The 15,346-nt window shown below is 38.9% G+C and overlaps 1 protein-coding gene across 3 annotated transcripts; it reads left to right on the forward strand.

Moving 5' to 3' along the window:
* Nucleotides 1-320: 320 nt before the first annotated feature.
* Nucleotides 321-15,009, forward strand: ice1 (KIAA0947-like (H. sapiens)). 3 transcript variants are annotated; one of them, XM_036590608.1, is made up of 22 exons: nucleotides 321-564; nucleotides 2,386-2,444; nucleotides 2,903-2,937; nucleotides 3,250-3,268; nucleotides 3,771-3,882; nucleotides 4,329-4,405; nucleotides 4,517-4,554; nucleotides 6,480-6,562; nucleotides 6,663-6,739; nucleotides 6,832-6,869; nucleotides 6,987-7,069; nucleotides 7,190-7,226; nucleotides 7,351-7,401; nucleotides 7,520-7,600; nucleotides 7,702-8,159; nucleotides 9,270-11,600; nucleotides 12,199-12,367; nucleotides 12,769-12,929; nucleotides 13,753-13,943; nucleotides 14,046-14,146; nucleotides 14,273-14,371; nucleotides 14,540-15,009. In XM_036590608.1, exons 1-22 carry the CDS (start codon nucleotides 460-462, stop codon nucleotides 14,719-14,721), a joined length of 4,587 nt encoding a protein of 1,528 aa, XP_036446501.1. In that variant the 5' UTR covers nucleotides 321-459; the 3' UTR covers nucleotides 14,722-15,009. The 3 variants fall into 3 exon arrangements, with proteins under 3 accessions (XP_036446501.1, XP_036446502.1, XP_036446503.1); XM_036590609.1 differs by having other exon boundaries at nucleotides 7,705-8,159; XM_036590610.1 differs by having other exon boundaries at nucleotides 321-549.
* Nucleotides 15,010-15,346: the final 337 nt, after the last annotated feature.

Here is a 15,346-nt window from a genome sequence, read left to right on the forward strand (position 1 = left end):
AAGAAAAGAAAAGAAAATAACAGGTAAAATATGGCGGAGGGCTCTGTCACCGCGGCAGATCGACCACTAGAGGGCGCGCACGGCTAATTCTGTAGTTATTTATTTACTTTCGGGCGCCTGTACGAATCGCCTGGTTTGAAGTCAGTTTTTTGTTTGTGAACCTGTCGTGTTACCGCTCAGTTACATGCTGTTCGTCTCAGTGTTGTTTAGCTGCTGTCCTGTAGAGCCTTATGAAGCTTCATATTTACTTTTCAGCGCGGTTTTATTCTGCTCAGGCGTTTTTTTCTGCGCCGGGCAGCCCGGGTCCTGTGATTGAGTGGGCGTGTGTTTTGGGTCCTGAGTCAACGTGGTCGGTGTGTGTGTGTTTTTGGTGACATGTTTGTGTTGTTTTGGTTCGTTTTTGAGAAGTCAAAGCGCTGGTGGACAGTGTGGTGGTGAGAGGGGCTCGTGTGGACCACCATGATGCCGGGAGAGAAGCAGAGCGAAGCCGGAGGAGTCGCCTCTGAAGCCTCTGCTGGAACCTGTGAAAACTGCGCTCTTTTAACTCGGGTCAGTTTAACTCGGGTCAGTTCACTTTACGAGCCTCAAGTCAGATTCTCACGCGCCAGATTCTTGTTCTGATTTGCTCATTCCACATTAAATGTTGCCGCCAGAATGTGACTGCTGCACCATTTAAGGTGGAACAGGAATATTCCAAGAAGAAGCCGAGGGGTGAGAATGTGACTCCAGCCTCGTGTTTTCTTTTTACCGCGGTTTAACTGTTACTGTTCACTAATTAGTGAATAGTGAATGGCACTTCAGCATATAGACCTGATAGCACACACGTTTACTACGACACTGAAGTTTGGTTTCTCTTTGCCTCCTTTCACATTCATTACAATCATCACTCTGGTCCCTCGTAACTGTTTGTACAGGGGGAGCTGGTGAAACCCCACCGATTTCTCATAATTTCTGAATTATTACATAGTTAAGATGTAAACAAAGTCAGTCAGAGTAGTTCGATGTGAAATGCTCAGTTCTGGAGAAACGTACTGTGTCTGAATTGTGTACAGTGACAGATGTCTGAAGAGTTCAGTACCTCTGTAAGCTCCTCACAGAAAGCTTTATTTATTTCTCTGTTTATATATCACAATATGCTACCTGATGAGTGAGTCGTGACTGTTTTACGATAGTTTTGTGATAAAGTTTTGTCCCGAAAACTTCTCATCCAAAATGTGTTTAAAATATATTTGTGGCAGAGAGGTACATGCAGGGAGTGTCTTTACTGTCATTCTTCAATATAATTTGCACACATTGGAACGAAAAGGCCTCATGGTGCAACACACAACAGCAGCACATTAAACAGGACTGCATACATACTCTGTTCTGATAGGTCAGCTGTGAGAGCGGTTGAAAGCAGTAGTGGTGTTCCACCCATATATGTTCCGCCCCTGTCTTGCAGTCTGCAGACAGACCCTTCTCTCCTGAGCATCTGTAAATGCCACTGTGGCAATTTTTATAGTTTGATCCAGAGTCCAAACTTGAAAGTCAAAGCAAACTCTTCCTGGCCTCCAGGCAGTAAGGATTGTGTTATGAGATTATGTCATCTAGTAACACATAAAAAGGGCTGGAATTCCAAAGAGGTGTTTCAGGCAGCTGAGAAAAGTGTTTTCTGTGGGAGAGAGTTGCTCCCTCTGGCGTGTACTTTTGAGCTTTGTAACTTTGCATATTGTTTACATGCACAAAAAGCTATATAACGCAGTAATGCGAAGGGGAAAAAAACAGAAAAAGCATAATACATCCTCTTTAATAGATGCATACAGTAAACTAGAAAAGCCAGTTTTTGTGTTAATCACAGTTACTTACATGACAGTTAGTCGTCAAAATGTCATGATCGTGACAGGCCTAGCTGACACAGTGTTGTTGCTCTGTCTTTTGTGCAGAATATTCATTGATTTTTGCTATGGTGCTGCGGTTCAATCTAATCGGCCAGTGGAGCAACGTACACCACACACCAGACAATAAATATATAGACCAATGGACACACTGACTGTGGCAGCTGATAGTGAATTTGGCAAGGCATAGCGGAGAACCAGTTTGGGGCCTTTACTGATAGAGATTTACATACAAACATTAAAAATCCCTGGAGAAGTCTCAACTCCTGAGCTGAGGTGTGGAACGTTCCAGCACACATAAGCAGTATTGTCCTCTTTCTTAGTATGTCTTTTTTGCCCACTGTAAAAAGAGGAGATAATGCAGATTTGTTCATTTTGTGTGCTATCATAGCCGTAGCTGCATAGTTATCAGTGCCAGAATACACTGAATGCTGTGTGCTGACTTCATGTATTGTTTTGAATTAATTAATTGAATTAATTAATTCTGTTATCATATCTTAATATGTTCCAGAGCCTGGATGAATACATGGCTGCCTTGCTGACATTGAAGCAGAAGATCATTGACACAGAGTAAGTGAGAACCTTTATACTGTGAACTGCATGTTATGGGCAAATTATTAGTCTTTGCCATAATATGGATGCATCTTGCTGTAGACTTGCTAGTAACCTGAAACGCACTAATAGATCATTTCAATAATGTGACATGATTAATGATTGACTTGCATTATTGTGAGCAAAATAATTTACTTTTGTTGGCTCACAGTGGAAACACTCATCTGGAATGTTCATTGGTCGGGATGCTCACAGCACACAATGAAAAACGTTGTGGAGCTCATTTGTATATTTTAGCCCTCTGTGCTATTAGTGTAGCAGAGGCCAGTATCACAGTAATGATAACAGGTGTTGCGCTGTGCAGCTCTACAGTGCACTGTGATTGTGGAAGACTGATTGACCTGCAGACTCTTGTTTTGATCAACTGAGTGACTTGTCATTGTAACCATGGAAACACTTGTTGTTTTTTGTTCCAGCCACCTCCTGAGTGAGTACAAAGAGAAGTGTGATGATATCCTTTAAAAAACTATGGGTTTATAAAACTGTAATGTCCTTTTGCCTTCTTGGTCAGTCTGTTATTTACAGTATTAGATGAGGAGATTAAAGTTTTAAGTCACTGCAGGATTTACTGCTTAGGCACATAACGATACAAGTAAGTCAGAATGCAGTTCTATAAAAATAAGCATATTTGAAGTGCTTTTTTATTGAACATTAGAATATGATGGACTTACAGAAAAATGTAAGTTTTTGGTAAAATTGAAATTTTTTTCCTGATACTGTTAGTTTTTCCTGAAACTGTTAGTTTTCCTTGACAAGTTATTACAGCTTCAGAAATCACAAAGGTAGACTTTACTTTCTTTTCATCTTAAGTCATCTGTATTTAGCTATTATGTTGAAACTATATATATATATATATGCATATGTATATATATATATATATATATATATATATATACACACACACGTATTGTAATATGTATGTATATGAATGTGTGTGTGTGTGTGTGTGTGTACACGTTATGTTTTTGAAGGAAACAAATTTCTTATTCTTGAGCATATTTGAATAAAACATGTACAGTTTAGCCATTGTAAAACAAGATTAATTGTAGATGTGGCAAATGGAGACGTTGAAATTGTTGAATGTTGAACTTGAAATTGATTAAAGATGAAAGTAAAGCATTAAACAAAGAACGAGCAGTTAATAAAAATCACCATGATCTACTGTTATATCCAGTAAAACTATCTTACATCACTTACTGTAATGACAGACTGTTAAATGGCCTGTAAATGAATTGCCAGCTTCATCATTCATTATTTTAGATGGGATTAACTTTTTCTCTGCAGAGAGAGCAGCAAGCTGCACACACAGCTGGACGAGGTGCTGCTGAAACTCGGCCCTTTAGAAAAGCAGATCGTGGATTTTGAGGCAGTAAAGGTTGAACTGGAAGAAGCAAAGGTGATCTGCTTTAACTCTCCATCTCAGCGCTTCTTTTAAATACATGATAAACTTTCATCCCTAAGTAGAATAATACCAAAGTTAACGCTAGTGGAGGGCATTGTGACACTATTTATCGTCATATGTCGCAGTATACTGTTCTGCATATGCATATAGTGGATGTCAATGATATTCAACTGCAGAACACTAACAAGCTGATGTTTCTTTAAAAAAGAGACCATATTTAGTCCTGTTTAATTAGAATGTGAAAGTTTGAGTAAAAATTCTTGGATCTATAGTTTTTGTGAGGAGCTTTTAAATGTAGCACTGTTTGTGCGTTATATTAAAATATTGTGAAGTAAATCATGTATCATGAAAATGTCTTCAGATATTACATCTTTGCCATATTGCCTACGTTGGAGCATGGGTTGTTGCATGTTTGTTCTTATGTTCTGATTTCCTCTCAGGCTGCTCTGAAGTCCTATCAGCAGAAATCTGAGGAGGTGGACAGTTTGAGAGAACAGAATTCAAAGACACTTGCTTTGTGAGACACCTCTAGCTCTCTCACTGTAGATTATTGTTTTATTTTTGCTTTGATTTTGTGTTTTTTTTTGTTTTTTTTTACTTTATGCTTATTTTATGTTCTGTTTCTCAGGAATAAGAAGCTGGAAGACAATATCAGGATGGCTGAAGGTACGAACTACTCAGAATTTTCTTAAGAATCTTCAAGAGTTTTAAGATTTAGGTTGGGTTTATATGGTGAAACTTTAATGCACATAGTTAAATGTTTTGAGTTGCCTGTAACATTAATTCTGTGCAACTTGACAGTTACACAAACCAATTAAAAACCAATCAAGATTGCACACGTATCTCGACAAATTGATATATCTGTCTATGACTGTCTGTAAATGTATAATTTTTGAACCTGCTGTGTGTATTAAGCCTTTGAAATTTAAGCCATTACGGCTGTATGTGATGCCTCCCTCATTCTATCCTAGAAGCACAAGTTCATCATTGACTGCATCTCTGTCTCCTCTTCCGTAATAATTTTGGATCCCAAATGAATCTGAGCTGTGTATGAAAATTTGGGAGGTGTCAAGAGAGGAGAAAATTAATAACCTAGTGAGTTGCAGGATGCTTTACGTTGTGCTACTCAAGTGTGATTTAGTTTTGTGTAGATTTAAAGCAACTAAAAGTACATGAAAGTTTCACCATGTAAAGCCCGTAAAAATATTTACGAATATTCCTCTTAATATTTAGAATGTCTCTTGGATTGGAGTGGAATTCCAAAGCATCTCAAAGACTTATACAGTAGGAATTGACTGATGTGTTGGTCGGACTATAGTATCTCCCAAAAATACAGCATATGTTATTATAAAGTGTATATTTTTTGTCACTAGGATTTATACCTGTATTCTCTGGTTTAACCCCCAGCCTCTGGTTCAATCTCTGTTTGGATGACAGGGCACTTTAGAGAGTTTTGCTAGTGGAAAACCTTAACTGTATGACAGCAATACAAGTTAAACTAGTGAATCTGAACATAGGACACTATCATAGTTCAAATAACAAAAACCTGTAAAATGTATCCAAATTTAATGTTCAGCATAATAATCACAAAAACATTTTTTAAAATTTATATAGCTGCTGGGTTCTGATTCTGAGTAGCTGCACCCTGATTTATGTATTATTTAAATTTTAGATTACTTTATTATTTAAGACTGTTGAAAATTGAGAACTAACTAGAACAAAAAAGGTGTCTATAATTATAAAATATGAAATTATAACAGCCAGTATTATCAGTTATCTGAATTTTTAGCCCATTATAGTCTGTGTCCGCTACTAAATTTTCAAATCGTACCGTACTATGCAGTGTTTGATTTTTAGAGGGAAACAGCAGAACTGTATTTGTACAAATTCTTTGTTTGAAGTGATAATAAAAAAAAACTCAATCATGTTTGTCCCTCATCTTAAATGTAAACGATCAGCCATCATTTGTTTGGTGTAAAATGAACAAAAGTGCAAATAAAATTCTGACTTCAAGATGGCCACTGCTATTGTTTTTAGCTATGCCACATACTTTTGTCTATTTTACCCACCATTTCTGGTGATACTGCTCTGTTTCATCCATATCCGTAAGATTTCAGAGAATGTGCACAAATGTGGATGAAATGAACAGAGTACAGACAGAGGCTTCTGTCCATATCCGTATCTGTATTTAATATTGAGCATAAATGAGTCTTTAGCTGTGTTAGTTTTAGGGATGTGCTTCTGACTATTGATATTATATCTGGATGTTAAGAGCAGTAGCACAAAAAATGTACAGTAGGAAGATTGACACAGCAAGGTAGTTTTCATGTTGGATGTACATGTAGCATGCATACAGTCCTTTTTAAAACGTAAAGTTGAAACGAGTACTTGAATAGTGATTTCAGTGCCTGCACCATGGACATTTAACCAGTGTACATCCCTAATTAGTTTCAGTCTAAAACTAAAGAAGCATGAAGAACCATTGGCTGACATTTGGAGGAAAGCTGTGTACTTTTTTTTTTTTCCTTGAACTATTGGTTTAGTGAACTGCAAATTCACTTTTTTTTTCCCTACCGGTCCTCCTCACACAGATGCAGCAAAATCTCAAAGTCTAGAAAATACGAAGCTGAGATCTGAGAAGAAAAACCTAGAAGAAGATGTGCAGAAGACTCAGGTCAGACTTTTGGCTGTGTATCTTAAATAATACATTTTTGATGTTTTCTAAATGTAATCAATTTCTTTTAAACTAGTTCTGGTTCATTTTGTTTCAATAGGAATCCCTCAGGATGTGTCAGCAGGCAGCAGAGGAGGTGGAGACCCTGAGACTGCAGAATGCCAAGACGTTGATTCTGTGAGTACTTGTAAAATTAAAGGCACAACTGCTACTTTAGGTTGCACATGAAGTGTTCCTTCTAAAGTGTTTTCTTTTTGGTTTTTTTGCAGAAAAAGTAATCTTGAAAATCAGCTGCTGGCACTTGAAGGTCAGTATTAATTGTATCCTCCATAGTTTATAATACAATACAAAAGGTTTAGGTTGTTGCAGAAGTAGAAAGATCTAATCAACTGTTGCTTTTGTCTCATTTTGTGCTTATAAACAGATACAAAATTTAAACAGAGTAATGAAATCACAGATCTAAAAAGAGAAAATGGTGTGCTTCAAGAAAACCTTCGGAAAATGCAGGTGCCTATTTTTTCAATTCTCATTTACCACTAAATAATACTGCTTAACAGCCAATTTCAGTGGCAACTATAACACCTCTGTATATGCATTTGGTCATTGGTGTTTGTTTTAATCTTACAGAAAAAACTTGAGAAATTGGAAAACGAAGTTAACAAAGGTAAAAGTCAAATATTGACTTTTGATGTCACATTTTCAAGTCAAGTATCTGCACAGACTGTATACTAAATTGTTTTGTTTTTGTTTTGTTTTTTTTGTTTGTTTGTTTGTTTTTTTTGGAACAGAGAAAAGAAGTGCATCTACACAAACCAGGTTGGAGCCAAAAGTTGACAAAGGTATTTTTGATTAAAGCTATTTACAAAAATAACCCCATGCAACTGAGATGTGCCTGTTTTCCCATAAAATGCTTATAAAAGTATGAACTCAATTTTTTCATCTTTCTTTCTTATTCAGCCAAAGTTAGAATGCTCTTGGAGGAGCTCTGGCATTGTGTGGAACCGCTGCCCCAAACCGCAGAAATGTTGGACTTCAATGGTAATTATTATTGTTTTAAAATATTTCATCTTTATTACCTAAAAACTGACGTTGGGTCAAACCAAAAGTAACAAATTCTTCAAAAACTCATTTTTCTAAAGCAGAAACCTTAGACAATCAGCGCTTGACCATCCTCTCAAAAATCAGACTTCAAAAACTTCCATTTCAACCACTGCCAGCCAGTCCCTGTAGAAAGCAGATTCCACAGTTGGCTCCCTCGACCCCTGCTAAAGGGATGAAGTCTCAAGCACCAGGCACCTCCAGCTCCATGTGGAAAGTGTCTCCTGAGAGGAGTAAGTCTGAATCTTCATTCGAAGAACAGAACACTCCAAGTAAAGTACAAAGGAACAAAAACCCAGGCAGGAAGAAGAAAGGGAGCCTGGGATCAGAGGAGCTCAATCAAAGAGGTGCACGGATTGACAAAGCCAATAATGATGGTAATAATGATCACTCATCAGACAGAGATGGCTGGAGAAACAGCACCAGTTTGTGGGACATTCTGGATTTCTTCAAGCCTTTACCTGCAGCTTTGTCTCCGCTGCATGTTTCTGATGAAATGGTAAGTTTAAATCTTGTCAGAATTTCAGATTTTTTTTTACCATGTACTGAATGATGATTTTAATCGATAGTAAATATTTGCTCTGTTTTAATGCAATTACACAGCTAATGTGGTGCAAATAAACAAGACAAAAATATGAAATATTCAGATTTTTGCAGTTTTCAGCATCAAAAGTATATACACTGTATGCGGAACCAAAATGTCAAGTGCCAAAAGGTGTCCTTTGCTCTTGACAAATGGGGCAGACGGCGACACTGATCAGACTCCTTTACATTTTGTGGAAGGTGAAAGCAGTAGAGAGGGTTTCACCACCTCATTCAAGAGCTGAAACTTTAGTTTCAGATTGCTGAGTGCTTTCACAGATAGCTTTCACATCTGTAGCCCAATTTGAGCTGCTTATGGGGATGTAGCACCATATGTGATGAAGCAAAGGACAAACTAAATTCGTTTGACGTTTATCAAAAAGTTCTAGTTGCTGGGATTTTGGTTGTCACTATGCCAAAGCTACAGGGACACAGTGATTGGTCGAGTGAGTTCATGTTGCCAGTAAATGTTTGACAAAATCAACTGAGGGAAAAAACATGATGTGGTTTTTTGGGTCTTCAAGTGCAAAAAGACAATTTGCTCCTCACAATACAGGCAAGTAGTGACCTTGAGGAGGTTCCTTTGCATTTTGGAAAAGTAAAAGTAACAGACGGTTTCATCCCCTCCCTGCAACTTTGTTTTGGTTGTTTTTGGTAAGTGCTTGCACCACAGGCAATGAAGCAGAAATCGAACTAATCCTTTAGACGATTATATAAAAAGTTCTAGTTGGTAGGAAAAAGCCGATTGACCATCTTGGTTGTCGCCCTGCCATCTCCAGTGACAACAGTGATTGGTTGATTGAGTTTATGTCGCCTGCTCAAGTTTGTAAAAACGTATAAAATAACATTGCATTTTGTGTACAAATAAATTTATTGGTGTCCAAATAAATCCCACTTGGTGTGAAGGCCTTTGACAAGGATGAGTCAAATATGCTATTTAGTTGCCTTGCACAGTTCTATTTCAAAACATTAATAATCCAAATACTATTAATATTCATTAATTACTTCCAAATACTATTTGTTTCAGGCTAAGATGGATGGTGACCCATCAATATCCAGCCCAAAGGAGGACTCTTTGTCAAATGACAAAGATGCCAAACAATCAACAAAGTCTACAGAGCCAAACCCTCTGGAGGATGATGTAGTAACTCCATCTGTCAATTCCTCACCTAGCTGTATCGTCAAATCGGATCTTTTTAACACAGAAATGTCATCATTTCCTCATAATACTGCTAATGAAGTCCTTGACAGCTCTTTGTCAGAGAGCCAAGAGATGGAAGTGGAAGAGTCCTCTGAAGTGAAGGAAAACTTACCCTGTGCAGTTGCAGTAGCAGATTTACAAAATGGACATGAAAGCATCACAATGAAACCAGATAGAATTACAGTCACAGCAGAATCACAGCTGAACGCTATGGAAAATCGTCTCAGTGTTCATTCACAGTCTGTTGGCAGTGAATCACCTAATGCACTTTGTAATGAAGTAATCAGTAAAAGTTCAGATCCTGGACGGCAAGTTGACCACAAGCGCCTAGATACTGATGATGATGCATCTCTTGAGTGTCATTCTGGAGACAAAGTAAATATGACTGAAAAGTCTTCTGAGATTCCAGGAAGAGACTCTGAGACAGTGTCAGAAATGACAGTGCAGGAAATCCCAAACAGCTTGACTCCAGAAGCCTCCACTGAAGAAGGAGATTCAAAGACCAGTGAAAATCAGAACAGTGTTAATGGACAAGAACATGATTCCTCCAGTAGCAAAGTCAATGGTGTTTCTTTTGTTGGGTCCTCAAAGCATGAGGAACTATCAGACGATGAGGAGTTCTTTGGTCTGAAGAGAAAAGTCAGAGGGATTTTCTCAAAACCTGGCCCAAAGAGTTCCCCTGATAATATGAACAGCGTTAGTGTATGCACGCCACAAGCAGTTGGAAAGGAAACGTCTGAAGAGACATTTCAGAAAACAAATTCCGAAACTGATGATGAAAGCCATCTTGAATTATCCAAAACTATACCTGATCCTGAGAATGAGAAAGGTGCCAGCAGTTTAGAGGACAAATCCATTACAGAGCACACCTCTGAGCCCGAAATGCCCAAAGATGATGGTCACCAAGAGGCAGCACCAGCACAGAAGCACAAAGATGAATTGGTGAGTCTTCCCCCAAAAACCCTGCAAATCGTTGACGCACAGGAGGAAAACTCTCTGTCTGAAGCTCTAAAGCCCACAGTTGAAAAGACGGACAGTATTCCTTTTACTGGCCCAAAAGAGCTTGACACAAAAGCAGAAGACTCGAGCGTTAACCCTCAGGATGTTTGTTCAGCTGTACCAAATCCAGTGAAACTGTCTGGTATGGATAGAGAAGTGAATCTATCACCACTTACGGCTTTTGCTTCCAGAAATGCACTTACATCAACCCCATCTCCAGAGTCAATTGGACATGTTCGTATGGCGATGGGACCACCGCTACCTCCAGCTGTTATGCCACTGACTGCTACTCCTCCAAAATTTGGAAAGCCACACACTCTGATTAGCCCCAGTGTGCAGTTGCCTTCCTGGTTACCATCAGAGGGACCACTTTCTCAGGATCAGCAGCAAACCGTGTCCTCTCTTGAGTCAGGTCTTCAAGATGAAGCAAAGAGATCTCCTTGTCTGACCACCCCTTCACCATCTAGAGGAGTTCCCTCTTCCCCATTACAGTTTGGATCTGCAACTCCAAAACATGCTGTTCCTGTCCCAGGAAGACTACCCTCAGCTCTGAACTCCTCATCACCCACTACCTCACAGGAGAACTCCATGCAGATACTGGACACCATGTATCCAGAACTCTCTGCCCAAGCGCGGACTCTGAACATCCTGAGAGGGAATGTTACTCTCGGCAGGGCAGGCAGCGAAAGTGGGGCCTCGCCACCCTCTGTTAATCAGATCTCAGGTAACAAAACCATCAACTCCTCATCTACAGCCTTCACCAAGACGGAGCAGAAAGCAAAAAGGGCAGGAGTGAACGTGCTACTGCCAAAAAGTGCCAAGAAGCTCCGGCTTGATGCCTGTTCGCCTGCTCCTGTTCACACTACCTCTCCCGTGGCGGTTAACAATGATCAGCCAACCGACGTCATAGAATCATCCGAATCCCATCCAACGAATAGTCCATCAGGCAGCAATCAGGAACAGGGAACGGAAAGCAAACCTGAGACCGAACAAAATGACAAGGAGGTCCAAATCACTGATGCAATAGAAAAGCTTCAGATGTCATGTTTTGATGTGTTGCCTGTAATCAAGAGCCATGTGTTTCTTGGACGAATCTCTGAGGTTCCTGTTCTAAGAGATGAAGAAAAATCTGTCATTTCTGATTTCTGTTCGAACCAGGTAAGTCATTCCATCTTGCTTTGGTGTCACATGTTAGTTTAAGCATGTGTGCCACAGACATGTATAGTTCTTTGACTTTAGTTTTCTGTTGAAGACTAACAAGGGTGGCCAGAGGAGAATCCACATTGCAAATAATTGTCTTGGCAAGTGAAATCTTAAGTCTAGTTGATATCTAATATTTGTCATTGTGAGATTGTTGTAAGAATATCATGAGATATATAATGTATTTCTAGACATTTTCTTACAGTTTTAAGTCATTGTATTTAGTCAGATTCAAGACATAATGCCTCAAATGAGTAAAATGATCTGCCAATCGAATAAGACAATTTCACAGGATAAAATGACTTAAAATGGGCAAAAAGTCTAGAAATAAAGAAAAATCATACAGTTGAAATTGATCTGTCATTTTTAAAGTGAGAACATCTTCAATCTAGTGGGTATAAATAAAGTGTCTCACCATTGGCGTAGGCAGTCTAGAGTTATCAACGCAACATTTATTCACTAATGCAGTGGCAGGCCCTTTTGTTTTCACTGTGTTTAATGCACATTTATTGATTTACAAATGTACTGATGACTGTAATTTTTTTTTTTTGATCAGAGCCCTGCAGAAGAATTCATGGCTGCTATTTTATCCAAAATGAAAGGACAGAGAGAGGTTTTGAAGCAGGAATTCCTGCAGTCCATTTGTAGAGTCTACGTAGGCTTGTGTCGTCAAAGAGGAGATATTCAAAAAGCCCATGCTCTAGCATACGGCATCCTGAAAGAAAGTGAGTTTGCACTTAATGGGCCTCATTCACCAATATCTTCCTAGGTTTTTTCTTAAATTTGTTCTTGAGAAAGGTCCAAAGAAAAGTCTACGTCAGACTTATGACGTTTTCTTAAACCACAGAATTGCTCGCACCTTTGTGCTCTTGAGTGTGTACATTCTGTTCTTACCTGAGAACAAATCCCAAATAAAACATTGTTGAATGTCAGAATCTTCAAGAAAACTGCATACGTGGGTTTTAAGATTTCTTTTTCTTAAGAACAGATGAAGAATGAGGCTCAGTCATGTCATTTTTTTGAAATCTTGTACTCCATATGTGTGTTATTGAAATCTAGTCAGTTATAAATGACAGCAGTCACTTTTAATCCAACCTGCCTGTGCTTGATTGCTCTACACACGCAGATTTCCCTGAAGCCCCAAAGCTGGTTTTATTTATGGTGACCACATGGCCAAGCATGCTGTCCTATGACAACTGTTTGTGCAAAGCTATTCATACAGTGAGCAAGCTGAAAGCAGAGGGAGAGATTTTGGACTACCTTACTGTGTATCTGCACTGGGATGAGGTAAGCAGCTTTCTTACGAACTCCCATTATTATTTTCTTTGGAGTTCCAAAAGCACTACTTGACTTAATCCAGTGCTTGACGCTAACAGCTAAATGCAGCATTGAATTAGATCATACTTGGCTCGATTGTCCTGTCTACCCTTGTTTAAACCATGTGCTGATTTTTGATTTGGCTTACATTATCATTGTGGTATGTAAATATTTTCCTTTGAAGACGGTTCCTTTTAAATGGCTGAGGAGCACAGAGTTCTTAATAATAATTATGTGAGGGTTTTTAATTCCCTTTAAACCAGTCAATGGCAGATTCAAAGCATGTTTTGTCAGGTTACTGACTACTAGTTCTTTCATCTGGACTGTTTTTATTTAACTTATGTATTTGTTGTGTTAAGTTTTGCAGAAGGTGCTCTTACTGAATTAGTGTATATGTGGGATGCCCTTTTCCTTAAATTAGCAAAATAATTTAGTTTGATCCAGAACGATGTCACAGCCATCCATGGCTGCAAGTCCAAGCTTTCTTTTACCCATCCCTTAGTGTGATGCCAGCTTACATAGGAGCCTGTAAGCTGACATAAAAGAATTGGCAGTTAGTGCTCTCCTCCGAGTATGTTGAGCTGGAAAGATGTGTTTGTGCTTCACATGTCTGTGGGGAAGTGCGTGTTGGCCTTCACCCTCCTAGCTTTGTAGCATTGTGTGAAAGAGGGAGATTTGGCTAGTGGATGGAACTGGCCACAACTAAGTTTGTGAGAAAACACTAAATGTATAACAAAATGATAAAGACATGGTCTTGCACCGTGTATCAAACAAAAGTTGTGTTCTCTGCCAGATGCCTCCAGGCGACATCCATAAAATGATCAGCAGCACGCTAAAAGCACTTCTAGAGGATGGCAACTTGAAATTCCTGAAACATGATCGCCACGGTGATGACCTCTGCCCCACTGCCTGGGAATACATCTTTACTTTGGATCTTCTGTGTGCACATCTGGGATGGAAGTGGACTCATGACAATATTATTGGGTACTGCACGCTGGAGTTCACTCATGTACACCATGTTCTTTATTTTGGTTTTATAGACCCAAGATATTATCTTTACCCATATGTTTTATTTTAATTTATCAGGAAAGAGCTGTGGCCAATCATGAACACATGGGTGTCACAACCAAGACTTCAGCAAACACCAATCCGAGATGTTTGTGTGGCAGCGGTTTTGAGACTTATTGGTATGTTTTTAAAAATTAATTGTAACTGTTTGGTGGAGACTTTTATTGTTACTTTTAAATATGTACTGTTTTTTGTTTATTTTCTGTGTTCATGCTCTTCATGCTCTTCATGCTCTCTACAAATAGGGAGACTTAGTCAGCTGGGTATAAAGGAGAAGCTATGCAAGTCTGTTCAAAATGTAGCAAAAGCAATGAACCTCTTTGCTAAACATGGAATAACAGAAGGTAAGTTCTGAATTCTTGCTTTTCATGAATTTATGAAATAGTACTGCATGTGCAGATTTAATCACCTGGAAGTAACATTCATGAACCCAACGTTTTTGAAGTGTCCACTCTTTTTGTATCAGGTTTCTAAAATGAATGCATTCTCTTTTAACTTCGTCTTGTATGTAGGTGTGCCATGGGAGGTGCAACTATCTGCCGTCTACACCATTTATGACTTGGCACCCATCGACCCCAAAGAAGCCCTGGAGGCCTTGGCATCATGGCGCGGAGAAACCACACAGCCGGTTCCCTCAGGCATTACCAGCTGCATCATGCAGATCGGCTCTCTGTGCCGTCAGATCAGACCATAAACCATCTGTGGATCACAACCTACATACTTCTGTTTGTTTACATTTGCACATTCTTTGGTTTTGCCTCATTTCGATGTTTGAAATCCCCTGGAATAATGTGCCGGTATATTACTGGCTTGCTGCTGCAAGTTAAGTGATCTTGTTTCTAATATCAAAATATATGACTATTTGATAGAGGAAACAAGGTGATGGTTGTTCCTTTGTAAATTATTGTACATTTTGTACCTAAGTATAAAGCTATTGATAAATTTAACATATTAAAACCCGTTTACCTACACTTTTAAAAAAGTGGTCCTTGAGTAAGATGATGCATGTTGAGGTATTCATACAGACTTTAAGAGCACAAAGCACATTCAGCTTTGACAGGGTTCATGACAACACATGCTGCCATGGTTTGTTTTACAAAGGTGGTCAACGATTTTCTCTGTTAACCCAGGTTTAGTTACTCAAGCTGTAACTAAACCTTGAGTAATCTTGAAACATGAGGAGGAATAGAGCGGCTTATTTTTCAAGAAAAAAGCAGTATTTTTCATGTGATTGATTGCCAGTCGTCACGAAGAAACTAAAAAGTGACACCAAAAGGACCAGAGAAAGAGAAGGCACTCCTTGGTCGGAAGATCAGCCC

Source organism: Colossoma macropomum, unplaced genomic scaffold (genome assembly GCF_904425465.1).
Source record: "Colossoma macropomum unplaced genomic scaffold, Colossoma_macropomum, whole genome shotgun sequence".
Classification (NCBI taxonomy): Eukaryota; Metazoa; Chordata; class Actinopteri; order Characiformes; family Serrasalmidae; genus Colossoma; species Colossoma macropomum.

Bases quoted from the DNA above. Each gene is read 5' to 3' on its own strand.
- ice1 (XM_036590608.1), top strand. From the start codon at position 460: ATGATGCCGGGAGAGAAGCAGAGCGAAGCCGGAGGAGTCGCCTCTGAA. The intron at 565-2,385 runs GTCAGTTCACTT...AATATGTTCCAG, and splicing joins CTCGGGTCAGTTTAACTCGG to AGCCTGGATGAATACATGGC. The intron at 11,601-12,198 runs GTAAGTCATTCC...TTTTTTGATCAG, and splicing joins CTGATTTCTGTTCGAACCAG to AGCCCTGCAGAAGAATTCAT.